At 59.3% G+C, this 26,694-nt stretch overlaps 4 protein-coding genes, 1 non-coding gene and 1 pseudogene across 5 annotated transcripts in view; 2 read left to right on the top strand and 4 right to left on the bottom strand.

Annotated features, from left to right (window-relative positions):
• LOC142765915 (uncharacterized) overlaps positions 1–12,691 on the bottom strand; it is a 121,871-nt gene extending 109,180 nt beyond the window's left edge. The window contains exon 1 of the mRNA XM_075867720.1: positions 12,002–12,691. The gene's annotated coding sequence lies outside the window, so the exon portion shown is untranslated. The remainder of the gene's footprint in view (positions 1–12,001) is intronic.
• Positions 1–26,694, bottom strand: part of LOC142765338 (uncharacterized) — a 187,221-nt gene that overhangs the window by 92,732 nt on the left and 67,795 nt on the right. The window contains exon 2 of the mRNA XM_075866118.1: positions 4,702–5,060. Coding sequence (XP_075722233.1) covers positions 4,702–4,725 — 24 coding nt within the window. The 5' untranslated portion in view covers positions 4,726–5,060. The remainder of the gene's footprint in view (positions 1–4,701; positions 5,061–26,694) is intronic.
• On the bottom strand, positions 7,595–7,777 carry LOC142766486 (U2 spliceosomal RNA). The gene has a single exon (XR_012884545.1). It is a non-coding gene; the product is annotated as a U2 spliceosomal RNA (small nuclear RNA).
• On the bottom strand, positions 15,696–16,973 carry LOC142765912 (uncharacterized). Its single transcript, XM_075867717.1, has 2 exons — positions 16,755–16,973; positions 15,696–16,523 (listed from the first exon to the last, which is right to left on the bottom strand). The coding sequence occupies exons 1-2, from the start codon at positions 16,971–16,973 to the stop codon at positions 15,696–15,698; spliced, it is 1,047 nt and encodes a 348-aa protein (XP_075723832.1).
• LOC142766520 (U2 spliceosomal RNA) lies at positions 18,351–18,530 on the top strand (annotated as a pseudogene).
• LOC142765911 (uncharacterized) lies at positions 23,945–25,192 on the top strand. Its single transcript, XM_075867716.1, has 2 exons — positions 23,945–24,563; positions 24,990–25,192. Exons 1-2 carry the CDS (start codon positions 23,945–23,947, stop codon positions 25,190–25,192), a joined length of 822 nt encoding a protein of 273 aa, XP_075723831.1.

Here is a 26,694-nt window from a genome sequence, read left to right as displayed (position 1 = left end):
TCGAAGTCGAAAATATCTCGGTAGGTAGTCAGAACGTGGTGAAGTTGCGCCAACTGACAGGGCAGAAGATCAGGGGCGATCATCATCGTGATTTCGTCGCTAGGTGCGTTTGCTCGGCTGGCTGCAGTAGGGGACGAACAGTCTTCAGGGTCCAATGCCACGATGCTACATGCATCAAGTGGGGAAACGTGGGCTAACGAAATGCCTTGCGGGAGAACTTGGGTCGAACTACTGAAGTTAAGGAGCGGAAGCTGAACGTAGTTGTCCACAATAGTCACGATTGTATGCGGCACAGCAACACTTCGAGCCAAGAGCACATCCACCAATGGAGACACTATGTAGTCACCGTCAGGAAGAGCTGGTGATATCGTTAAGGCAACACACGTGGTGGCTTGCGGTGACAGCCGAACATAATCAACAGCGCACAAGCGGTGTGACGGTGAGGACGGCACAGGTCCAAGTCGAGGCAGTTCAAGTTGAAGAACGCCGGTTGCACAGTCGATGAGAGCAGCATGGGTGGACAAGAAATCTAAACCAAGAATTAGGTCATTTGGGCACTGCTCAATAACTGCAAAGAGAACAGATGTGGGGTGATCGGCGATAGTGATGCGTGCTGTGCACATTCCTGTGATGGCAAGACTTCTTCCGTCGGCGACACGAATAACGCCAGGGGCAGCCGGTGTGAGCACTTTCTTCAGGCGGCGACGAAGTCGGGCACTCATCACAGAAATATGCGCCCCAGTGTCAACAAGTGCAGAAACAGTCAGGCCGTCAACGTCGACGTCGATCAAATTTCGTCGTGTCGGCAGTACAAGGAGAGGATTTGAGGTCGGTACCGAGGATGCAGCTTCACCTCCAAGAGCTGCACCGCTTAGTTTCCCTGGTGAGAATTGAGCGGGGAGGTCGGGCGTCGTCGTAGAGGAGAAGGGGACGACGGGCGACGTCCTGGCGGCGAACGAGACTGGTGACGTCGAGGCGACGGTGAGCGGCTGTGCTGCGTATCAGGGGCATCGCAGGCGTAGGAATCGACGGGCAGAGGCCGGCGGTAGTTGTCGGCGATCGGCTCAGGAGGTTGGAAACGACGGTAGCTATCGGTGCGGCGAGCAGTGTTATACTGGTTTCGGGACGAAGACCAATGGTTGTGGCAATACCGTGCGACGTGACCTATGCGGCGGCAGTTAAAGCAGATCGGCCGATCATCCGCAGTTCTCCATTCGGCCGGATTGCGAGAGCGTGGATAAGACCTTTCTTGGGGTGGTGACCTGGGGCGAGGCGGCGACCTTGAACGGAAGCCAATTGGTCGAGACTGAGCAACGGCGCAGACATCGAAGCCCAAATTGCTCAGTTCTTCCCGCACAATCGACTGTACCAAGCAAACCTGAGGTACTTGCAAATCGACGTGGCCGTTGGCGGGAAGAGTAGGTGTAATTGCTTCGATTTCCCGCCGGACAATTCGCGTAATTTCAGACGCTGGTGAAGACTGCCGATGGGAGGACAGTCCATCTTCGCAGGAGGACGTCGCTGCGGTGTTCGGCAGTCGAGTAAATGATCTTGAAATCCGCCTGCTTTTGGCCAGTTCAAAACGCCGGCATTCCTCAATAATTTCGTCGACGGTCGCACAGTTCCGGCACATTAGCAGGTTGAACGCGTCGTCCGCTATGCCCTTGAGGACGTGGCCAACCTTGTCAGACTCCGACATGTCGTTGTCAACTTTACGACATAGAGCCAGCACGTCCTGTATATATGAGATATACGGCTCTGTGGACGTCTGAGCACGTATAGACAACTCCTTCTTTGCAGCCGCCTTTCGACCGATGGGCTTCCCAAATAAGTCGCGAAGCTTTTCCTTGAAGGTGTCCCAACTGCCGATCTCCTCCTCATGGTTCTCGTACCAGACTTTGGCCGTGCCTTTCAGGTAAAACAGCACATTGGCCAGCATAAGAGTCGGATCATACCGGTTGAGAGCACTGGTGCGTTCGTAGTCGGCTATCCAGTCGTCGACATCAACTTGGTCCGTACCGCAGAACGTTCCAGGATGCTTCGGATGCGTCAGCACGTACGTGGGTGGGGGTGGGGCCAGTGGAGGCGTTGCCGTGGATGGTGCGGGCGTCGCCGAAGCCGATGGAGAGGTGGCCGTGGGATCAGTCCCGTGTTCCATCACGGAAACTCCGATTTGACGACCACTGCGGAGCTCCGTTGTATGGCGCTTCGTTACCCAGCACTCCCACCAATTTGTTACGGAGCTCGCAAACACACGGAAGAGAGGAATGAGCGTATTTCCTATATTTACATGCCAAAGTGACGCTTCAGAGCTGCCAGTCTCTCGCGCGGCGAGTCCACTTCTTTTTCATCGAACTGTTGTCCACGACGGTAGAGCCATGCCCACTGCCTCGTAATAGTATATACGGTCCAGCCGGCTACCCGTGACTCTCGAGGTCCTCGTCGGCACGAAGGCGTCCCCGTGAAGGTGAACCCAGGCGTCCGACAGCTTGAGGTGGCGTAGGATCTTTATTAGCTCCCTAGCGTGGTATGCTGAACCGCCGCGCCCCGGGCCCCTGATGTCCCTCGTAGTGTCGATGACGCAGTTGAAATCACCGAGGACTACGTGGGGAAGGGGTTCAAGCAGGTATTCATGCAGTTCCCGATAGAAGCGGTTTGTATCGTTGCGCGTCACGGGTGCATAGAGATTGACGACGCGGAACTTCCGTCCATCGATGAAGATGTCGAGAAGGAGGATGCGTCCGTCAGCTCCAAAGGTGCAATGCGCCTTTTCCCGGCAACGGCCCGAAACGAAAACGACGCCTACGCCACACGCCTTTGCGTTCGTTAGGGAAAACAACCCCTCCATCTGGCAGGTGCGGCGGAATCGGGTGACGTCAAGCGGGGTCCGAAAGTTCGCTTCTTGGAGGAACAGCAGGTGGATGCCCTGGGATTTTGCTTGCAAAACCACCATGCTCTGCTTGACGCGATCGCGAAAGCCGCGCACGTTCCACGTGGCTATGCGGAGGGGGGGCATCGGTTATCGCAGCTGGGCATGAATGCAACAGTAAAGGAGCAGGCGAGGGGGCGAGCGCCAGCAGCTGCTCTGGAGAGGGGGAACATTAGCCACGAGAGCAAAGAGAGGAAGGGGGGCGCGCCGCAAAGGGAAAGCGAGGAGGGCGGGCGGTGGCTGGCGAGGGTGTGGAGCGGCGCGGCGCGTTCTCAGAACTTGAAGGCAGCGGCTTAGGGGGGCAGTGCCCCTTTACCCCCGCTGCTTGCGTCGAGTTTCTTCGCTTTAGCTTGGGGCGGGGCGTCACTGTCGCTGCTCCGTCCCTCAGCCCCCGGTCGGCGCTGCCTTTGCTCCTTGCTGGCAGTTCGCTCTCGCCCGGCCTTCTTATCATCATCGCCATGCCGTCTGCGTGAACGTGAGCGAGCGCGTTGCTCGCGGCCTACGGGCTGGCTTGCCATCGCATCTCTCTCCCGGGCAGGGCGTGGCACTGTCGGGGCGGAGGAGGGTGCGTTGGTGTAGCTCTTGTCACGTTCATCAGGAAGGAAATAGTAGCCCCGGCTCACAATGGGCGCTTCTCCGCGGGCGGGGTCTTGGGTTCCGTCCGCCAAGTCTTGGGTGGTTACCGGGGCGAGCACGTTGGCGGGAGTTGAACGGGAGGAGGAGGAGACCTCTCCTGTCTCAGTGGAAAGCTCCGCCTCTGTCTGCTCGGGCGTCGCAGGTTGGCTCTGGTCCCGCGCCGTCGGGGGGGCAGGCGAGGAAGAGGGGGGCGAAACCTCCGAATCTGTGGCGGAGTCACTCAGCTCTGCTCCCGAAGGTGCGGTGGAGACATCTTCTGTTCTTTCTGTTCGCTCTCCCTCATTGGCAGATGAAGTCGCCGTGCTGCTATCACCAGTGGGCGGGTCAGTGTCTGTGTCTTGGTCGCTGGGGAGGGTCTCCCTTGCGGTTGTACGGAGTGCAGGCTTAGGTGCCAATACTTGGAGGCGCGACTTCAGTTCTCCGGGCCGCGGGGAAGACGGGCCACTGGGCCGAGTCGTGTTTGACGCGAGGTCCGAGACCGAGGAGAGCCCCCGAGCGGCTGACGCGTATGAGCGCCTCCTGAAGCACTCCCTGGTCCCGTGGTGGCCGCCGCATCTCTGGCATTCGGCTTCGCAGCCCTCCGTCTCGTGGCCAAAGGTGCCACAGCGCTTGCAGTATGGGTTCTGGCATGCAGAGGCCATGTGTCCCGTCTCGCTACACCTCGCACAAACACGCCGCATGCCCCTGTACTCAAACATTACGCGGTGCCCCGCGACGGTCGCAAAGTTTGGCACTGGCTTTACCATTTCGATGCGTACAACACGCACGCCATTGAGTTTGTTTTGCCGGTTTGCGACCGTCGCGAAAGCCACGCTCTTCACTTTCCCGTACTGGGCCAGTGCGTTAACCAAGGGGTCCTCGGGGAGGTAGGTGGGGTAGCGAAACACATTCACAAACGTAATCGGAGGCCCCACTGCCTCCACTGCTACTTTCTCGTTACGCACAAGAAAACCTTCTTCCACCATTAATTTGGTGGCTTGAGCCGCAGTGCGCGTGCCCACTAGAAATCTCGCGCCTCCCATATGCTGGAGGACATGCACGCTATCCTCCCCAGCGGTACGCTCTACAGCGTCAATTAAATCGTCTATACAAAAATCGCCGTCAGGCACAATAAAGAAAAAACAATTCTCCCTCACCGGGAGGTTCGATTGAGTTGCCATGATGGGCACTGGTGGGGCGCTCCTCCAAGGAAGACGAGGGGGGGCGTGACTGGTGGGTACGCAGGCGTGCTGCGTGCTAGTATACGGGCTCAGCGGGTGCTGGGTCCGAGATCTGGTAGCAAAGAGGTAGGCGACGGGACGGGAGGAGCCGGGGCAGCAGGCGGGGTCCGGGTCCGTGCGTCGCCAGGCATGGGGCGGGGGTCACCGAGCAGGAGGGCCCGGGACCGGAGGCCAGGGACTGCAGGCTGAAACGGCAGCTCCCCGGGAGGCTGGAAGACTTCCTTTGCAGCGAGACCCGGGGGTCGACGTCGGCTTGACGTGACCCCAGGTCCGACCTGCGACTCGCGCGAAGAAGCAGCTAACTCGACAATTGGACTAGCCAAAAGGCCGAGAAGCGATGCAATTCATTAGCACTTAATTAAAATCCATTCTTTCACACCTCGTACTTAGTCCTGGCCAAAAGCCAGGCAAACAGTAGCAAAGCAATTCCGACGTCCACCCATGCACAACCAGCATTGTGCACCGACAGCGGCGGCGCTGGCTTCACGGGATTGCTTTTATCCCTAGTCCGCTTGAAGTTTCTTGTTTCGCTTACAAACATGTTAAAACTAAACCTTCTTTTTCCCAGAGGTCAAAGCCACGCGTGCTTGCTTGCATGCGTACTCTCGAATGTAACCACGACGTCACACCAAATGCTTGCCGGCAAATATTATCAGGCATGTCGCGAGGGATGCTACAGCACTTGTTTTAAAAACTGATGCATAGTGTACATGTCCAACTCGAGCAACAAAGCCTGGAAGGAAAAAAGAAAAAAAATGACTGTGCAAAATGTGACTACGTCACACATCCAACATGGCTTCTACGCTGGCTGCCCAAGCAACGCCTCTGCAACGACGCCCACAATCATCGGCAAAAAGGTGTTGCCTTTGGCTGCTTCAGCGTGCTCAACGTATGCCTCGCAAGTTCCGACGTGGCGGAACACCGCACCGAGGTCGACGAAGGTCCTGCCGTAAAAGGAAGACCCGGGAATGCGTGCGAAACGTCTACCGCGTGCGTTGTGAAGCCGTTGTATGAAGGGTCATGTGGCAGAGGGTGACGGAACGTGAGTGTGCGACATGCCGCTGCGATGTCGTTCAAGCGTTCAACGGGCCGGCAGGCTCAGCCTGTCGTGGTCGAAAACGCTTGTCCGAGTTTTGCTGATTCCGAGGGCTAGGAGTGCTATGGTGGCGTGTACGAGGCGCTGGTGCGGCGCTCCGTCGATCGTGCCAGACGGACATGAGGCGGTCGTCAGAAGGCGGTCGTCAAGTGGTCGCGGAAATCAGTGGAGAAGTACTCGCCTGCGCTTTTCGTCGAATTCCGCGGAGTAACGTGCGAGAAGACTCGCGACAGACGGTCTTCGGGAGACGGGTGGTTGCACAAATGCGACCGTGCGTCAACGTGCAGCCATATTCGTTGATTATTTCGCCCCATTACGATAGCTTCGTCACTGCGCTCACTGGTGTTGCTCGTTTTTGTTGGCCTTCACTTGTGGCTCACACCCACTGTGGGGGATTGGCCGGTTTGTTGTTCTGCTTCTTCGACTTCTACATACTCGGCTTAGTGAAGCTGTGAGGAGTGATGAGTGGGTACAGAGGCAAAGCACAGCAAAGCTCGCCCGGGGCGTGATCTCACGCGTCCTGGGTTCCACGGCGCTTCAGGTACGTGCTTGGTGCGTCCGTACGTCTAGTGCGCAATTTTCTTGGAACTTCCAGCAACTGGCAATTCCATTGAGGTGAGCGTGCGAGGATGTTTGTTGTAATTAACGAGAGCCAACGGTGGATGAGCTGGTATGAGATGGTGTTCAGAAATGTAGTGTGTGATCAACAAGGCGATGTCCGTCGTGGTGGTCTAGTGGCTGTAAGGTACTCGGCTGCTGACCCGCAGGTTGTGGGATCGAAACCCAGCCGCGGCGGCTGTATTTCCCTGTGGTCCGATTAGGGTGCACGTTAAAGAACTTCAGGTGGTCGAAATTTCCGGAGCCCTCCATTACTGCGTCTCTCATAATCATATGGTGGTTTTGGGACGTCATACTCCACATATCATCATATCGTCATCAAGGTGATGGCTGAGGGCGCCAGCGAGGTAGCCGACCGCGTGGCAACGAATTACAGCCACCGCTGGCAGAAGCTGGGACTCAGCTCAGTGGACATAAAAAAAGCACATCGGGGCTTTGCCGCTCCACCGTACAGCAGGTGTGTGCGGGGTGGGTCCTGTGGCGTTCTTTGCGATTTTAATTTGTGATGGGGAATAGTGTAGATGTATAGACGCGGCGAGAGCACGCGTCTTCAGGTTAAGACGTCGCGTGAAGATGTGAAATAAAATTGCCTTCGTTTGTCACTGCAACTGTAAACAGAAACACCAACAACCATTTTCTAGAGGCTGTTTTATTTTTCGTTCCGAAACGGGTGAATTGGAAAAGCGGAATTAGCTTGGCACATACATACACACTTCTACACACATATGTACATACACATCGTATACACACTTCTAGCTTTCCTCCGAAACAGTAATAATAAATTACTCAATAGTTTTAATAATATGTGTAGGGATGTTTAAAAAATAAAAACTTGAGTATGTACGTGTGAACATAACCAAAAAAGGGGGCGGGCCTCCAATTATGAAATTTCCACAGAAACATTTATTTTCCCACAGCAATCGTAAGTGTAAACACAGGTAGCGCACTCCCCGCACGCGAATACCGCGTCAGCCGGGGCGGCGTGACGCCACCGTCTCGGACACTCGCCGCACCCACGCCGTTTACCCCGATATCCTTGGTAAATTCGAACACTCTTTCTGTCAATGAATTTATTGTCGAACTTACCCCCGCAGGGGTGAGTGGGCCGATCCCGGAGGTAGTGCAATACCGGGCCAACCCGTGGCGGAGGTGAAGCAAGCTTCAAGCACTCTGCCGCATTGCAAAACTAAGTTTAATATCTTGGATCCAAATAGGATCCGTATCAGATATCAAGCTGATAAGAACAGAGTGCGTTTATTGATGTTCAATACAAGTCTTCTAGTGACTTAAATTCACTCGTTTGTGATTTTGATGAGACCAGGACCGACGGCTGGAAAGTGCCCCAGAACAGTGATGCCAGAAGTTGAACCCTGTGAGACGTAGTCCAGGATCGAGAAAAGCACCAGGTAGGCTCCGGATGTGGTGTTTTCAGGAACACTGCGACCAGGGAACTTGTGCCGGACAGGAACCCGTGTGTGGTGATTTGATGGTGGTAATCAGTTGATCAAGGAGGGGACCAGGCTTCGTAGTGGTAGATTACCGTTAGTTGCGGCCGTGGCCGACGTGAGTGTGGTAAACGGACCGAGACGCCGCCACCACCTCGCTGACGCAAAGTTTCTTCATCAGCCGCAGATAAGATTTGGAGCACAGTCGCCTCAGGACTTGGTCGTTGGCCGGATCCCATTCGCCAAGTGTTCCAACGATGACTGCGGCCACCGTCACTCTCTGGTAGCGTCGGCGGAGGTAGGCAGCGACGGGTTCGTACTTGGCGAGCTTGTCGTTCGGGCGTTCGAGAAGGCCTCTGGTGTGTTTTCGAATGGGCAAGCCACGTCAATCACCAAGGCCTCCTCGCCGCGCACAACGACCAGGTCAGGGCGTAGGCCAGTGTCGCCGACGAACCGGTTCTCGTAAGCCACCGTGAATTGACGGGTTGCTGCTGTACGTAGGCGTTTGACCACCGCGTTGTGCCGCGCCTGTGACATGGCACTGTGCGTCATGCAGTGGCACAACACATGCGGTAAAGTCTCACGTTGGTATCCGCAGACCCGACAACGCTGATCGCGGTCGGTGGGACCCGACATGACCGAACCGTTGAGAGGTAGTAGGTTCAGACGCGCTCGGTGGATGAACCGCCAGTCCGCGAAGTGTGTGAACGCTCCACTCCGCATGAAATGAGAACTGGCCCGATCCGCCGAGACGCAAGCCATGACCTTGCCTTGGTTGGGATGTGCATGTAGGGCGTTGTCGCGATCTGTGGCGAGTACATCTCGCAGAGACCTCATGACGCGGTTGCGATGTGAAGGCGTTAAGGTGACGTCGCCGCACGTGATGGTGACGTGGTCGGGGCTCAACGACCACGAGACGTGTAACCGCCGGGACGCCTTGCGGGCCTCCGTCCACACGGAACGAAGCTGTGTGGCAGGTGTGGACTCAACTCCTGAGAGGTCGCCGGACAGATAAGCCTCGAGTTCGAATCGGGTCGCCTCCCATCCGAGTCGGGTCGAGGCGATGTCATAGGCGTCGGAGAGTGCCAACTCGCGCAAGCACCGATCAGACGTCGTGATGAGTTTGAATGCCGAGTCGACGCGGCAGATGTCGCTTAACTCGGCAGCCACAGGAATGGCAACTGCCCCGCCAGCAGAGCTCCCGTAGACGTAATGGGTGGACGCGTTGGTCGGCACGTAGATGGTTCGTTTGACAAGTGGCCGTATAGCGTCGTCGAGACGGCGCCAGTCGGACTTGCCAAGTACCCCGCATCGCATGGCGAAGTTTAGGGCCGGGTACACGAAAGACTTCAGTGCATCGATGCGCTGCCAGGGGGCAAGTAGAGAGGAGAAGAGGGCCCTCGCTTGGCAGATGGCGTCGTCCACAGGTGAAGAACTGGTCCTAGCTGGAAGGCGGAAACCCACCGGGCGTCCCAAGAAACGCAGTGGCTCGGAGTTCTCGAGTGCTGAGACAGGGACGCCGGACACCTGGAATACGGTAGGACGCATTCCGACGGGGGTCATGCCACTCATATGCACAGTAGAGCACTTTGATGGACTTAAAGCTAGTCCAAGAGGACCAGCTAGGGACTCCACCGTGTCAATTGGCTGCTGTAGGAGGGAAGGGGAGTCGGCCAGCGGCGTGAGGTCGTCTGCGTATGCGAGAATTTTATGGTCTTCATCATCGCCCTGTACGCCACGAATGACCGGGTCCACGACGAGGTTAAAAAGCAACCCCGATAGGGGGCAACCTTGGCGGAGACCTGATCGAATAGGTACCGGCTCTGTGACTCCTTCAGCTGCGACGATGAGGGTATTGTTATTGCGGTAGAGGTCTGCGATTATCTCAGTGAATGTGTCTCCAGCACCAGCTCCCCGTAGGGCGTCGAAGAGGGCTTGATGGGGCACGGACCCGTAAGCATTGGTGAAATCCAATAGTGCTGCACAAAAGTCTGGGCCACCAGCTCTTGCCACGTCGAACTTGTGCTGGAACACATAATTAAGCTCGAATACCCCATCGTGCGGTAGGAAGCCCTTTTGGCAATGAGAAAGAACTTGATGGTCCGTAATCCATTTTTGTAGTCGGGCTGCCAAGCACTTGGCGTACAGTTTTGAGGCTGTACTTCCAAGTGCTATCGGTCGCCAATTACCAGGAATCGAAGGCTCCCCTCTCTTGTGAAATAATATTGTCCTTGAGGTCCGCCATGAGTCGGGTGTTCGACGGTGGTGAATACAGGCGTTAAACAGGGCAGACAGGAATTTAGCTTCTGGGTCGACGGAATTCCAGTGATGATAGGTGAGCCTGTCGGAGCCAGGAGATGTATTCTCTGATTTGCGAAGCCGGAGAAGGACCTCGTCTGCCGAGAAAGACGCCATAATCACAGGTTTGGGGGCCACAGGTCGTTGAAAGAGGGTTGTTGTGTCAGCTGTGCGGTGAGACCAGGTAGAGCCCCAATGATCCTGGAGTTCCTGAAGTGGTATGTCGCAGGACCGGGGAGGACCCTCGAGTATCAGTTGCACAGCACGACGATTATTCCGGTGGTATAATCGCTGGATGTCCGTAGCATTCTCGGGGTTGATCGAGCGTGGGGACCGACCAGGTACTACTGGAGGGAGACGAACAGCCTCCGTAGCTATGGTAACGGCTTGTGTCCACGCCTGGTCACATAATGCCCAGGAATCCTGCGTTGGCGGATTACGCAGTGTGGCACGCAGTGATTGTACTTGCTGTGCAAGCAGAGCCGTGTTGTCTGGTGGCATGTCCATTGCCGGGTAATCCACTGGTACGTCAGGGGCGTCGTCATCGTCGACCGCTTCGCCAAGGTCATCGATCTGCTCCGGGAGTGGAGATGAGGGGGAACCCGAACGAGAGGTCGATGAATCTGGAGAGACAGTCGGGTAAGCTGACGTAGCAGACGTAACAGTTGTGTCGCCAGATGTGGATTGGTCGGGGGGCATGGGCGTTGGCGGTCCGGGATCCGAAGGTAGAGGTCCAGGCGTTGCATAACCGGAATAAGAAGTGGTTGCTGAGTTGTCCGGTGTGGAGGACGCTGTAGACCGTGAAGCCGACGGAGAACCGGTAGCCGTATTGCTGGAGGCCGACCCGGTACTCGAGGATGGCGTCGATGTGGAAGACTGGCCTCCACGACGTCTTCGAGACCGGGAAACGGTTGCTCGGGTCTGTAGTTCCTGCTGGACTCGATGAGCTGTACCTGAAGAAGCTGGGCCTGGAGTTGGTGAGTTCTCTGTACCAGAAGAACTGGAGGAAGTCGCCGTAGGCTGCCGTGGGGTGCGAAGAGGTACGTAAGGAGTGGATTCTTCTTGCGCATGCCGTGCCATAGTATGCCAGGCCAGGGATCGCTCGCAGGTGAAGTATCTCGGGCAATATCGGCAGGGGTGAAAGGGCTCGTTCGAGGCAGGACCCGGGCAGTCGTGGCGGGCGGACAGCGAATTCAATCGGGCATCACAGGCGACGCACCGGTAGAGACGCCTCGTTGGCCGAACCCCGTGTTTCTGCTCCATGTGGGACCGCCACGTGGACAGTCGGAGCGAGACTGATGTGCGGGCTTGGCAGCCCGCGCAACAGGGATAAGGACAACAAAGGATCCCAGGCACCGGCAGGTACACCGTCATGATGCCCTGGTGAATGACAGGCGGTCGAGAGCGAGTAGGGCCCGACGCTGCCGCTGAAACGCCAGTAGACGCGGGGGTGCCAGGACAAGGCCGTTGGGCGGTGGCGGCGCCGGGGTGCTCAACTCCGAAGGGGGAGCGGGACGCCGCCGATGGCTACCGGAACCCGGGACGAGCGGCTCGATGGACACAGCAGGTGGCCGGCGGGGGGTAGGCATTGCCAGGCAGGGACTTCTCCAGGACCTCGTGGACGGACGTCCGGGCAGAAAGGCCGGGCGACGACGACGGCGGCGAAGTGGTCACAATGACCAGGGTCGTTTGGTGTCACCAGCGGGCATTGGCAACAGGACCGGGAGTGGCAGGCAAGAAAAGGCTGGTAGACTCTCACCACTCCCGGAGGGCGTCTTCTCCCGCTGGCTGGACTGGAACGCCTCGTCGGTTGATGTCCACGTCCCCGTGGCTTGATGTCCGGGCTGGTAGACTCGGACGACGGCGGCGAGGTGTTCACGAGGACCAGGGCCCGTGAGTGTCGTCAGCAGGCATTGACGACCGGGCCGGGAGTGGCAGGTAAGAGAAGGCTTGTAGACTCTTACCACTCCCGGAGGGCGTCTGCTCCTTTTGGTGGGCCCGCCGCGTCGGTAGATGGACGGAGACTCCTTCGATGGTACAGTAGGGCCGAGGAACCAGGTGGACTCAGGTACAGCGTAGCTCCGTGCGACCAGGGGGAGGGGGACCTTCCAGGGCGGCCGACTCCCCGAGAAGGACCGTTCTCGTCTTTTGGCTGCAAAGATCGAAAGTGGGAGATCCACGTATACACTTTGATCTTAGCCAAAAGGCCGAGAAGCAAAAATAAGTTTAATATCTTGGATCCAAATAGGATCTGTATCAGATATTAAGCTGATAAGAACAGAGTGGAATTTTATTATGTTTCAGACAGTGCATAGGAAGTCTTGAATTAGCCGGATGACATCGTTTAGTTCCTGTACATGGCACCGGAATAGCCAGTTGGAAACCGGACACAGATGGTGGTACAAGGACGCCAGGGTGTTGGTCATCGCAGGAATCTCCGGGACAGCAGCGGCTTAGCCAGGGCACCTGGCAGGTGGTGGGCGATGTGGCGACGTAGTCCGGTAGGTCTTGCCTTGGTCAGCGGTGGTCTAGCTGCGTCCATGTCTCACGTGCGCGTGGTAGATGGCGCGCAACGCTGCCACCACCTCGCTCACGCAGAGTTTCTTCAAGAGACGCAGGTAGCTGTGGGAGCACAGGCGCAGGAGGACGCGGTCGTTGGCCGGGTCCCAAGCGCCGAGAGCCCCGACGTTGACGGCGGCCACCGTTACTCTCTGGTAGCGGTGACGCAGGTAGTCGGCGACGGGTTGGTAGCGTGCGACCTTGTCGTTTCGCGTGTTGGTAAAGGCCTCCGGTGTATTCTCGAACGGGCAAGCCACGTCGATCACCAGGGCCTCCTCCCCGCGAACCAAGACAAGGTCAGGACGCAGTCCAGTGTCGCCGACTGACCGGTTTTCGTACGCTACGGTGTAGTCGCGGGCGGCGGCCGTGCGAAGGCGTGAGACCACCGCGTTGTGCCGTGGCTGAGACATGGCGCTATGCGTCATGCAGTGGCAAAGCACGTGCGGTAGCGTCTCCCTCGCGTAGCCGCAGACCCGGCTACGCTGGTCTCGGTCAGTAGGGCCCTACATGACGGCGCCATTCAGGGGTAGCAGGTTGAGGCGCGCCCGGTGGATAAACCGCCAGTCGGCGAAGTGCGTGAATGCTCACGTGGTGATGAAATGGGAGCTCGCACGATCCGCTGAGACGCAGGCCATCACCTTCCCCTGGTCGGGCTGGTCATGGAGGGCGTTGTCCCGGACGTGGGCCAGCACATCTCGTAGCGTCCGCATGACCCGGTTCCTCTGGGTTGAAGAAAGCGTTGCGTCGCCGCAGGTGATGGTGACGTGGTCCGGCCGCAGGGACCACGAGACTTGTAGCCTTCAGAATGCCTTACGGGCCTCGGTCCACACGCTGCGCAGCTGGGTTGCCGGCCTTGAGTGGACGATTTGTCGGTCGCCAGAGAGGGACGCCTCCAACTCAAAACGGGTAGCCTCCCATCCGAGGCGGGTGGAGGCGATCTCGTAAGCGTCGGACAGGGCGAGGTACCGTAGTGTATGGTCTGATGTCATCAGGAGCTTAAAAGCGGAGTCGATACGTCAGATGTCGTATAACTCTGCTGCCACCGGTATCGCTGCAGCTCCTCCGGAGGCGCTCCCGTAGACGTAGTGCGTCGAGGCATTCACCAGTAGGTACAGTGTGCGCTTGACCATGGGCCTGATGGCAAGGTCCAACCGGTGCCAGTCTGTTTTGTTCAGGGCGCCGCACCTCATGGAGAAGTTGAGGGCGGGGAACACAAATGTCTTGAGGGCGTCAATACGCTGCCAGGGGGCTAGAAGGGACGAAAAAATCGCCGTGGCGTTGCGGATGGCGTCGTCAATGACATTGGTCTCCGCTCTTTGTGGAAGGCGGAAACCCACCGGGCGTCCGAGGTAGCGGAGCGGCTCGGAGTCGCTCAAAGCTGTGACCGGGACGCCGGAGACCCGGAACACGGTTGGCCGCATTCCGACGGGGGTGACGCCGCTGAGGTGTAGGGTCGTACACTTGCTCGGGTTGAGAGATAGCCCGAGCGGTGTTGATAGCGCCTCGACCATGTCGATGCGTTGCGGGAGAAGAGCAGGACAGTCGGCCAGGGGCGTCAGGTCGTCGGCATAGGCGAGGATGTTGTGGTCGTCGCCTGTGCCTTGGACGCCTCGAACTACGGGGTCTATGACCAGGTTGAATTGATTGATTGATTTGTGGGGCTTAACGTCCCAAAACCACCATTTGATTATGAGAGACGCCGTAGTGGAGGGCTCCGGAAATTTTGACCACCTGGGGTTCTTTAATGTGCACCCAAATCTGAGTACACGGGCCTACAATATTTCCGCCTTCATCGGAAATGCAGCCGCCGCAGCCGGGAATCAAACCCGCGACCTGCGGGTCAGCAGCCGAGTACCTTAGCCACTAGACCACCGCGGCGGGGCTATGACCAGGTTGAAGAGCAACCCGTTGAGCGGGCAGCCCTGGCGTAGACCCGAGTGGATAATGACCGGATCTGTTGTGCCCTCCGCAGCAACGATGACAGTCTGGTTGTCACGGTAAAGGTTCTCAATGAGGGCGGTAAACGTCTCTCCAGCACCGGAACCACGGAGGGCGCCCAACAGGGCTTGGTGAGGCACGGACCCGTAGGCGTCTGCGAAGTCCAAAAGGGCCGCGCAAAACTCCATGCCACCAGCTCTGGCTGCATCCACGCGGTGCTGAAAGATGTAATTCAGTTCGAAAACGCCGTCATACGGGAGGAAACCTTTCTGGCACTTTGGCAAGACCTGGTGATCCATGATCAAGGCTTGCAGGCACGACGAGAGGCACTTGGCGTATAACTTAGAGGCAGTACTGCCGAGTGCAATGGGGCGCCAGTTGCCCGGGACAGAGGGATCACCTTTCTTGTATATGAGTACCGTACGTGACGTTCGCCATGAGTCCGGGGTGCGACGGGGGTGGACGCAGGCGTTGAAAAGGGCGGACAGGAAGCGGGCCTCCGGGTCGACGGACCTCCAGTGATGGTACGTCAGTCTGTCAGGACCGGGAGCCGTATTCTCCGACTTCCGGAGCTGGAGGAGAACCTCGTCCGCCGAGAAGGACGCCAGGTTGATCGGGACAGGGGCCGCGGGTCGCTGGAACAGCGCTGACGTGTCTGCCGTGCGAGGTGACCAGGTGGAGGCCCAATGGTCCTGGATGTCTCGTATGGGGATGGTACAGGACCGTGTGGGACCCTCCATGATCAGGTGCACGGCACGTCGGCGGTTCCTGCGGTAGAGACGCTGGATCTGCGTGGCGTTGTCAGGGTTGACGTCTCGAGCAGGGCGTCCTGGTGTTGACGGGGGGAGGTGGACAGCCTCCGCGGCCAGAGCAACAGCCCGAGACCACGCCTGCTCACACGTCGCCCATGAGTCTGGTGTTGGGGCTGAACGGAACGTGGCTCGCAAGACGCGGACCTACTCCGCAAGCAGCATGGTGCGGTCCGGTGGCATCTCCATCGTCGGTGCTTCCGCAGGAGTGTCGTGTGCACCATCGTCGGCATCATCCGCGCCAGTGTCTTCCAACCGCTCGGAAAGGGAAGGGGATGAGGAGGAGCGGGAATTGGTCGACAGAGGGCGGTGGTCGACGACGGTGCCGACAGCTGGGACACTCTGTTCGTCCACCGGCTCGTTGGCCGATGCGTCGTCATAGTCGTCGGTACCAGGGACGTCAGCAAGCTCCGTGGACATCCGCGAGGAAGCCCTCGAAGCAGACGACGTGGAGCCTGGACCGGTGTGACGGCGAGATGACGAGCCGGGCGTGGAGGAAACCTCGCCAGTCGTGGACGGGGGACCAGGATCTGGTGGCACGGACGGTGGCGTTCCGGGAACCGAAGGCGATTGCCGAGGCGTGGAAGAGCCGGAGCTGGAAGTGGCGGAGGAGTGGCCCGGCTTGATAGACGCCTCGGAGCTTGACGCCGATAGAGAACCGGTTGCCGTACTGCTGGAGGCCGACCCGGTACTCGAGGATGGCCTCGATGTGGAAGACTGGCCTCCACGACGTCTTCGAGACCGGGGAACGGTTGCTCGGGTGTGTGGTTCTGGTGCTGCTCGGCAAAATGTACCGGAAGGAGCTGGGCCGGGGGGTGGTGTGGTCTCTGTGCCAGAGGAACTGGAGGGAGTCGCCGTAGGCTGCCGTGGTGTGCGAAGAGGTATATAAGGGGTGGACTCCTCTTGCGCATGCCGTGCCACAGTATGCCGAGCCAAGGAGCGCTCGCAGTTGAAGTAGCTCGGGCAATACCCGAGCTACTTCAACTTGTTCGAGGCAGGACCCGGGCAGTCGTGGCGGGCGGACAGCGAATTCAGCCGGGCATCACAGGCGACGCACCGGTAGAGGCGCCTCGTTGGCCGAACCCCGTGTTTCTGCTCCATGTGGGACCGCCACGCGGACAGTCAGAGCAAGGCTGATGTGCGGGCTTGGCAGCCCGCGCAACAAGGATAAGGACAACGAAGGATCCCAGGCCCTGGCAGGTACACCGTCGTGATGCCCTGGTGAACGACGGGCGGTCGGGAGCGAGGAGGGCCCGACGCTGCCGCTGAAACGCCAGTAGGCGCAGGGGTGCCAGGACGAGAAGCCCCCTGGCAGCGTATTGACGCCCTCAAGACATTTGTGTTCCCCGCCCTCAACTTCTCCATGAGGTGCGGCGCCCTGACCAAAACAGACTGGCACAGGTTGAACCTTGCCATCAGGCCCATGGTCAAGCGCACACTGTACCTACCGGTGAATGCCTCGACACACTACATCTACGGGAGCGCCTCCGGAGGAGCTGCAGCGATACCGGTGGCAGCGGAGTTATACGACATATGTCGTATCGACTCCGCTTTCAAGCTCCTGACGACATCAGACTAGTCACTACGGGACCTCGCCCTGTCCGACGCTTACGAGATCGCCTCCACCCGCCTCGGATGGGAGGCCACCCGTTTTGAGTTGGAGGCGTACCTCTCTGGCGACCGACAGGTCGTCCACTCAAGGCCGGCAACCCAGCTGCGCAGCGTGTGGACAGAGGCCCGTAAGCCATCCCGAAGGCTACAAGTCTCGTGGTCGCTGCGGCCGGACCACGTCACCATCACCTGCGGCGACGCAACGCTTCCTCCAACCCAGAAAAACGGGTCATGCGGACGCTACGAGATGTGCTGGCCCACGTCCGGGACAACGCCCTCCATGACCAGCCCAACCAGGAGAAGGTGATGGCCTGCGTCTCGGCGGATCGTGCGAGCTCCCATTTCATCACCACGGGAGCATTCACGCACTTCGCCGACTGGCGGTTTATCTACCGGGCGCGCCTCAACCTGCTTCCCCTGAATGGCGCCGTCATGTGGGGCCCTACTGACCGAGACCAGCGTTGCCGGGTCTGCGGCTACGCGAGGGAGACGCTATCGCACGTGCTTTGCCACTGCATGACGCATAGCGCCATGTCTCACGCACGGCACAACGCGGTGGTCTCACGCCTTCGCACGGCCGCCGCCCGCGACTACACCGTAGCGTACGAGAACCGGCCGGTCCGCGACACTGGACTGCGTCCTGACCTTGTCTTGGTTCGCGGGGAGGAGGCCCTGGTGATCGACGTGGCTTGCCCGTTCGAGAATACACCGGAGGCCTTTACCAACACACGAAACGACAAGGTCGCACGCTACCAACCCGTCGCCGACTACCTGCGTCGCCGCTACCAAAGAGTAACGGTGGCCGCCGTCATCGTCGGGGCTCTCGGCGCTTGGGACCCGGCCAACGACCGCGTCCTCCTGCGTCTGTGCTCCCGAACCTACCTGCGTCTCTTGAAGAAACTCTGCGTGAGCGAGGTGGTGGCAGCGTCCCGCGCCATCTACCACGCGCACGTGGGACATGGACGCAGCTAGACCACCGCTGACCAAGGCAAGACCTACCGTACTACGTCGCCACATCGCCTACCACCTGCCAGGTGCCCTGGCTAAGCCGCTGCTGTCCCGGAGGTTCCTGCGATGACCAACACCCTGGCGTCCTTGTACCACCATACGTGTCCGGTTTCCAACTAGCTATCCCGGTGCCATGTACAGGAACTAAACAATGTCGTCCGGCTAATTCAAGACATCCTATGCATTGTCTGAAATATAATAAAATTCCACTCTGTTCTTATCAGCTTATTATCTGATACGGATCCTATTTGGATCCAAGATAATAAACTTATTTTTGCAATGCGGCGGAGTGCTTGAAGCTTGCTTCACCTCCGCCACGGGTTGGCCCGGTATCGCACTACCTCCGGGATCGGCCCACTCACCCCTGCGGGGGTGAGTTCGACAATAAATTCAATGACAGAAAGAGTGTTCGAGTTTACCAAGGATATCGGGGTAAACGGTGTGGGTGCGGCGAGTGTCCGAGACGGTGGCGTCACGCCGCCCCGGCTGACGCGGTATTCGCGTGCGGGGAGTGCGCTAGCTGTGTTTATACTTACGATTGCTGTGGGAAAATAAATGTTTCTGTGGAAATTTCATAATTCGAGGGCCCCCCCCCCTTTTTTTGGTTATGTTCACACGTACATACTCAAGTTTTTATTTTTTTAAACATCCCTACACATATTAATAAACCTATTGAGTAATTTATTATTACTGTTTCGGAGGAAAGCTAGAAGTGTGTATATGATGTGTATGTACATATGTGTGTAGAAGTGTGTATGTATGTGCCAAGCTAATTCCGCTTTTCCAATTCACCCGTTTCGGAACGAAAAATAAAACAGCCTCTAGAAAATGGTTGTTGGTGTTTCTGTTTACAGTTGCAGTGACAAACGAAGGCATTTTTATTTCATATCTTCACGCGACGTCTTAACCTGAAGACGCGTGCTCTCGCCGCGTCTATGCATCTACACTATTCCCCATCACAAATTAAAATCGCAAAGAACGCCACAGGACCCACCCCGCACACACCTGCTGTACGGTGGAGCGGCAAAGCCCCGATGTGCTTTTTCTATGTCCACTGACCTGGGTCCCAGCTTCTGCCAGCGGTGGCTGTAATTCGTTGCCACGCGGTCAGCTACCTCACTGGCGCCCTCAGCCATCACCTTGATGACGATATGATGATATGTGGGGTATGACGTCCCAAAACCACCATATGATTATGAGAGACGCCGTAATGGAGGGCTCCGGAAATTTCGACCACCTGACGTTCTTTAACGTGCACCCTAATCTGACCACAGGGAAATGCAGCTGCCGCGGCCGGGTTTCGATCCCACAACCTGCGGGTCAGCAGCCGAGGACCTTACAGCCACTAGACCACCACGACGGACATCGCCTTGTTGATCACACACTACATTTCTGAACACCATCTCATACCAGCTCATCCACCGTTGGCTCTCGTTAATTACAACAAACATCCTCGCACGCTCACCTCAATGGAATTGCCAGTTGCTGGAAGTTGCAAGAAAATTGCGCACTAGACGTACGGACGCACCACGCACGTACCTGAAGCGCCGTGGAACCCAGGACGCGTGAGATCACTTCTCGGGCGAGCTTTGCTGTGCTTTGCCTCTGTACCCACTCATTACTCCTCACAGCTTCACTAAGCCGAGTATGTAGAAGTCGAAGAAGCAGAACAACAAACCGGCATATCCCCCACAGTGGGTGTGAGCCACAAGTGAAGGCCAACAAAAACGAGCAACACCAGCGAGCGCAGTGACGAACCTATCGTAATGGGGCGAAATAATCCACGAACATGGCTGCACGTTGACGCACGGTCGCATTTGTGCAACCACCCGTCTCCCGAAGACCGTCTGTCGCGAGTCTTCTCGCACCTTACCCAGCGGAATTCGACGAAAAGCGCAGGTGAGTACTTCTCCACTGATTTCCGCGACCACTTGACGACCGCCTTCTGACGACCGCCTCATGTCCGTCTGGCACGATCGACGGAGCGCCGCACCAGCGCCTCGTACACGCCACCATAGCACTCCTACCCCTCGGAATCAGCAAAACTTGGACAAGCGTTTTCGACCACGACAGGCAGAGTCTGCCGGCCCGTTGAACGCTTGAACGACATCGCAGCGGCATGTCGCACACTCACGTTCCGTCACCCTCTGCCACATGACCCTTCATTCAACGGCTTCACAACGCACGCGGTAGACGTTTCGCACGCATTCCCGGGTCTGCCTTTTACGGCAGGACCTTCGTCGACCTCGGTGCGGTGTTCCGCCACGTCGGAACTTGCAAGGCATACGTTGAGCGCGCTGAAGCAGCCAAAGGCAACACATTTTTGCCGATGATTGTGGGCGTCGTTGCAGAGGCGTTGCTTGGGCAGCCAGCGTAGAAGCCATGTTGGATGGGTGACGTAGTTACATTTTGCACAGTCATTATTTTTCTTTTTTCCTTATAGGCTTTGGTGCTCGAGTTGGACATGTACACTATGCGTCAGTTTTTGAAACAAGTGCTGTAGCATCCCTCGCAACATGCCTGATAATGTTCGCCGGCAAGCATTTGGTGTGACGTCATGGTTACATTCGAGAGTACGCATGCAAGCAAGCACGCGTGGCTTTGACCTCTGGGAAAAAGAAGGTTTCAGTTTTAACATGTTTTTAAGCGAAACAAGAAACTTCAAGCGGACTAGGAATAAAAGCAATGCCGTGATGCCAGCGCCGCCGCTGTCGGTGCACAATGCTGGTTGTGCATGGGTGGACGTCGGAATTGCTTTGCTACTGTTTGCCTGGCTTTCGGTCAGGACTAAGTACGAGGTGTGCAAGAATGGATTTCAATTAAGTGCTAATGAATTGCATCGCTTCTCGGCCTTTTGGCTAAGATCAAAGTGTAGAATCCATGGCCCTCGTACCACCACTGCCTGGCAAGGGCCACGCTCGTGCCAACAACGGAGACGCCTCGCCGTCGCTGTGGCGTGTGCGACGCCACGTTTACGACCAAGCGCGGCCTGGCCAATCACCTGCGATGCCACGTCGACCAGGCTGGGCCATCCGGCGCCGCTCGCGAGCGCGCGCCTGCCCGGCGTGTGCGCCACGTCAGCACATCGTCTGACACGTCATCGTCCGGATCGGGTTCCTCGTCGCCGCCAGCAGCACCCCGGGCTTCGCGACGACTCAGGGGCCTATCGCCCTCTGACGCCACACCTTCGGTGCGGCCCTCGTCGACTCCGGCCGCCGGGTCGGGGGCCTCTTCGCCCGCGTCGATCGGCGAACCGCCTGCCCTCGAGTACCTGTCGTCCAGCGGTTCTTCGACGTCCGTGGGCTCGGCCTCCGTCTCCGGTTCGCCGGCACCATCACCTGCCACAAGCCCGGCCCCCTCCGAGCAGCCATTGCGCGACGCCGGAGGCACGTCCTCACCTACGCCGCACATAGGGGTCCCGACGCCCGCCGGCGTTCCCGTGGACTCGCCCGTTCTCGTGTCACCACGGTCGCCGGATCCTGCGTCGCCACAGAGACCCTCGTCGTCCGCCAGGCAAGTCCTGGTACCGTACGACTTCGGGCCCTCGTCGTCGTCCAATGGCGCGTCTCCCGCTTCGCGCGGCTCGTCGGCGGCTTCGCCCGTTGGCGATGCCGCGTTTTTAGTCGACGACGACGACACCATCTCCTACGACGTCGCGGTGTCTTCGCCACCGCTCAGTGCCGGGTCGTCCCCGGTCGTTCTGCCCGGGTCCCCGGTGTCTCCGGCCTCCTCGCCGTCGCCACCCGCGTCCGTGGACGAGGCAGCGGCGGATTCCGACGACGTACAGGAGCAGCTCGAGTCCGACCCCGCGACCCTCCGGTTGCCACCGGACCACACGCGCCTCCTCGAGGACCAGGCACGCCTGCTCCGCTCCTTGCTGCGGGACCCGCCCACCGACGAGTCATGGGCCCAATGCGAGGAAGCATGGACGCGGGCCGTCGCCTTGGCTGTCGAGGCGGTGCGTCTCCCACCGGTGCGTCCTGGTCGCCGACGCCGCCAGCCCGACCCAACGAATGCGGTCGACATACAGCGGCTCTACCGCCGCAACCGTCGACGCGCGGTTCGGCTGATCCCTGACGGACCACCCCAGACGTGCGCCATCCATCTTCAGGATCTGCAGGACCACTGGGGACGCACGTGGTCGGCCCGCCAGGCCGACTCTACCCTTCTTCTGGGAAGAGAACCGGCCCCGGCGGGAGTAGATACGACCAACTTTTCACCGGACGAGGGTTTCGGGCGTTTGCGCATGTCCGAGAGCACGGCCCCCGGAGCAGACCGTCTTACCTACCACCACTGGCGAACGGTCGACCCGGAGGCACGGTTCCTGGCAGCGCTCTTCAACGCCTGTCTACACCACAGACGCACGCCAGACTTTTGGAGGACAACTCGAACCGTCCTCATTTTCAACAGAGGAGACCCCCAGGTCCCATACAACTGTCGGCCCATAGCCCTTGGCTTCACGGCAGCGAAGCTTTATGCTTAGTGCCTTGCAGCCCGGCTCCAGGCCTGGATGATCGAGAACGCCGTGCTGTCGAAGTGCCAGAAGGGCTTCCTTCCGCACGACGGCGTGTTCGAGCTTAACTACATCTTACAACGCAGGCTCAATATCGCCCGGTCGGGAGGCCCCGACCTGTGTGCTGCGCTGTTGGACTTTAACAACGCGTTTGGCTCTGTCCCGCACCAGGCTTTGCTCGATGCCCTGACCGGTGCTGGCGCCAGCCCCGTGATTACGGAGGTGATCGGCGACCTTTACAGGGACAACAGCACCTGTATCCTGGCGGCCGAGGGAGCTACCGAACCGATCCCGATTCTGGACGGGCTGCGTCAGGGTTGCCCGCTAAGTGGAATTTTATTCAACTTAGTGATTGACCCGGTCGTCCGCGCAGTGCAGGGTGGTGGCTCCGACCACACGATCCTCGCCTACGTGGACGACCTGACTCCCCTGGCCTCGACTGCGCGCAGGTTACAACAGCGGATCGACAGGATCGAGACCCTCGCCGCATCCCTGGGCCTGTCGTTGAACCCGTCGAAGTGCGCGTCTTTCCACATGGTCGGATCGACACCTGTGGGGATGCGCCCGACGGAGTTCAGAGTCTCGGGCGTTCCCATCTCGGTACTGCGCGACTTTGAGCCGCAGTGGTGTTTGGGACGTTCCATCGGCTTCAGGATTCCCTCCGGCTCCAGTTCCGCCGTCGAGTCCGCCATCGCCCAAGCCCGGGCGATCATGTCATCGATGTTGGCGCCGTGGCAGCGTCTGGACGCCCTCCGGACCTTTGTCTACCCGGCGCTCAACTTTCCGATGAGGTGCGGGGTCCTTTCGACGACGCACTGGCGCTGACTGGACGATGCCATTCGGCCGCTGGTAAAGCGCACGCTTTACCTACCAACCAATGCGGCCACCAACTACATCTATGGTTCCGCCCCTGGTGGTGCCGTCGGGATCCCGGTCGCGGCGGAGCTCAGCCAACTCTACCGCATCGACTCGGCCTACAAGCTCCTGACGTCCCCCGACACCGAGCTGCGGCAGATGGCCTTGGACGACGCCTATGCAACTGCCACTGCCCGCCTCGGAAGGAGGTCACCCGCTTCGAGCTGGAGTCCTACCTCGGGGGACCGCTTAAGGACGGGTTCCGCGTCCCGGCCAACCAGTTGCGGTCGTGTGGACGAATGCCCGTAAGGCGTCCCGCCACTACAACGTCGCCTGGACCCTGGATCCTGGCGGCGTTCGGCTCACCTGTGGCGACGCGACGATAACTCCGCAGCACCGCTGCCGCGTCATGCGGACGCTGCGTGAGATACTCGCCAGAGAACGGGACCGCGCCCTGCATGACCTCCCCAACCAAGGGAAGGTGCTGGCCTGTGTGGCGGCTGATCGCTCCAGTTCCCACTTCATGCGGACGGGCGCCTTCACCACCTTCGCGGACTGGCGGTTCGTGCACAGGGCCCGCCTGAACCTGCTCCCACTCAACGGCGCTCGCATGTGGGGCGCACCGGACAGGGACCAGCGGTGCCGCGTCTGCGGGTACCTGAGGGAGACGCTGCCGCATGTGGTGTGCCACTGCATGCCTCGCTGTGCGCTCTACCGGGCCCGCCACGACGCCATCGTCAACCGCGTGCGGACCGCCGCCTCCCGCGAGTTCACGGTGTCCTTCGAAAACCAGGCTATCGGAGACACGGGCCTGCGTCCGAATCTCGTCCTGGTGCGTGGCGAAGAGGCTATTGTCATCGACGTCACGTGCCCGTTCAAGAATACGCCGGATGGCTTTGAGAACGCCCGTAACGCCAAGCTGGCTCATTACGAGCTGGTGGTGGCGTTTCTCCATCGCCGGTACCAGCGGGTCACCATGGACGCCGTCATCGTGGGAGCCTTCGGCGCGTGGGACTCAAGGAACGATCGTGTGCTTCGGCGCATATGTTCGCGTCCCTATCTGCGCCTATTTAAGAAACTATGCGTTAGTGAAATGATTGCCGCATCACGAGGCATATATCACGAACACTTACGGCAGTCAAATTAAACTGTGTGCGTGCGCGTCCTTAGGAAAATGCAAATGCATTATCATTGTATAATATGGTAGAACTCGTTCCCGACCATTTGCGAACTCCCCAAGTACATCATTGCAAGTGCCCTGAAAGCGTCGATTGTTACGCGCCATTTCCTGTTTTGGCTGTTGCCCTAACGTCAATTATGTTGCGGGGTAAAAAACTATGTCTAATAGTCGGACTCAATCAACTACGGCCCCATGAAACATTAATAAAAATATATCTGTTCTTATCAGCTTAATTAAGCTGACCCACTTTGATCCGCTGGCAAACGGTCGAGAGGCGTTCCCTCCCGGGGACTCGGCCACCCCGGGAAGGCGACGTTCCTGGCTGCGCCTGCCCTTTCGGAGGGGCACCTGCTGCTGCTGCTGACCGGCGGAGCTTCCCGTTCCTGGACGCTGGACGTGGCGGACCTGCTGACCCTGGAGGCCTTGGACGTCCTGGCTGGCCCTGGCGACCCCCGGGTGCTGGACGGCGGTCGGTGAGAGTCTACAGCTCATTTCTCTGCTTGGCTCTTCGCCTGCCGCCTGCTACATGCCCGGCCCGGTCGTCACCGCCTGCTGACGACGTCATCGGGCCACGGTCACCGTCGTGACCGCATCGCCGTCGTCGCCCACCGCCCGGCCCACCTGGTCCTGCCTGGCCCTGCTGTTGCTGTCCGGTCCTGCTGCCTGCCGGGACCGCCGCCATGGATCCTGCCAGCCCGAGTTCCGCGAGGGCCCGTCGTGGCAGGCGCCGCCACGCTGCTGCCCCTACTGACTCCCCGGCACCACCCCCTCCTCAGCGACCTCGGCGCGGGACTCCGGGTTCTCCTGCGGCGGGCCCTTCATCGCCGGCGTCGACTGCGTCGCCCTCGTCGGGACCGGCTGGTTCCGAAGCACCGGCGTCCTCACGCCCTTCTGCCCCGGTGCAACCACGCCAGCCGGCCCTGGACGGCGACGTTCTGTGGGTTTATCTCCCGGCCCCGGCGGAGCAGCAGTGCCCGGTCGGCAACTGCAGTATGAAGTACAGCGGGGCCGTTTGGACGTCTCGCGCGCAGTCGGTGCGCCGCCACGTGGAGTTCGAGCACGGCGTTCGTGTGAGGGAGCGAATCTACGTGTGCACGGTGTGCGACGCGCCGCTCACGTACCGGCCCACGAACCTTCACTGCCTGGCAAGGGCCACGCTCGTGCCATCGACGGAGACGCCTCGCCGTCGCTGTGGCGTGGGTGACGCCACGTTTACGACCAAGCGCGGCCTGGCCAATCACCTGCGATGCCACGTCGACCAGGCTGGGTCGTCCGGCGCCGCTCGCGAGCGCGCGCCTGCCTGGCGTGTGCGCCACGTCAGCACATCATCTGACACGTCATCGTCCGGATCGGGTTCCTCGTCGCCGCCAGCAGCACCCCGGGCTTCGCGACGCCTCAGGGGCCTATCGCCCTCTGACGCCGCGTCTCCGGTGCGGCCCTCGTCGTCTTCGGCCGCCAGATCGGGGGCCTCTTCGCCCGCGTCGATCGGCGAACCATCTGCCTTCATGTACCAGTCGTCCAGCGGTTCGTCGACGTCCGTGGGCTCGGCCTACGTCCCCGGTTCGCCGCCACCATCTCCTGCCGCAAGCCCGGCCCCCTCCGAGCAGCCATTGCGCGACGCCGGAGGCACGTCCTGACCTACGCCGCACACCGGGGTCTCGACGCCCGCCGGCGTTCCCGTGGCCTCACCCTTCCCCGGGTCACCACGGTCGCCGGATCTTGCGTCGCCACAGAGACCCCCGTCGTCCGCCAGGCAAGTCCTGGTACCGTACGACTTCGAGCCCTCGTCGTCGTCCAATGGTGCGTCTCCCGCCCCGCGCGGCTCGTCGGCGGCTTCACCCGTTGGCGATGCCGCGTTTCTACTCGACGACGACGACGACAATACGATCTCTTACAACGTCGCGGTGTCCTCGCCGCCGCTCGATGCCGGGTCGTCCCCGGTCGTTTTGCTCGGTTCCCCGGTGTCTCCTGCCTCCTCC

Source organism: Rhipicephalus microplus, chromosome 6 (assembly GCF_043290135.1).
Source record: "Rhipicephalus microplus isolate Deutch F79 chromosome 6, USDA_Rmic, whole genome shotgun sequence".
Lineage (NCBI taxonomy): Eukaryota > Metazoa > Arthropoda > Arachnida > Ixodida > Ixodidae > Rhipicephalus > Rhipicephalus microplus.
The sequence above is the reverse complement of the archived record's forward strand: the minus strand, read 5'-3'. Positions and strand labels throughout refer to the sequence as shown.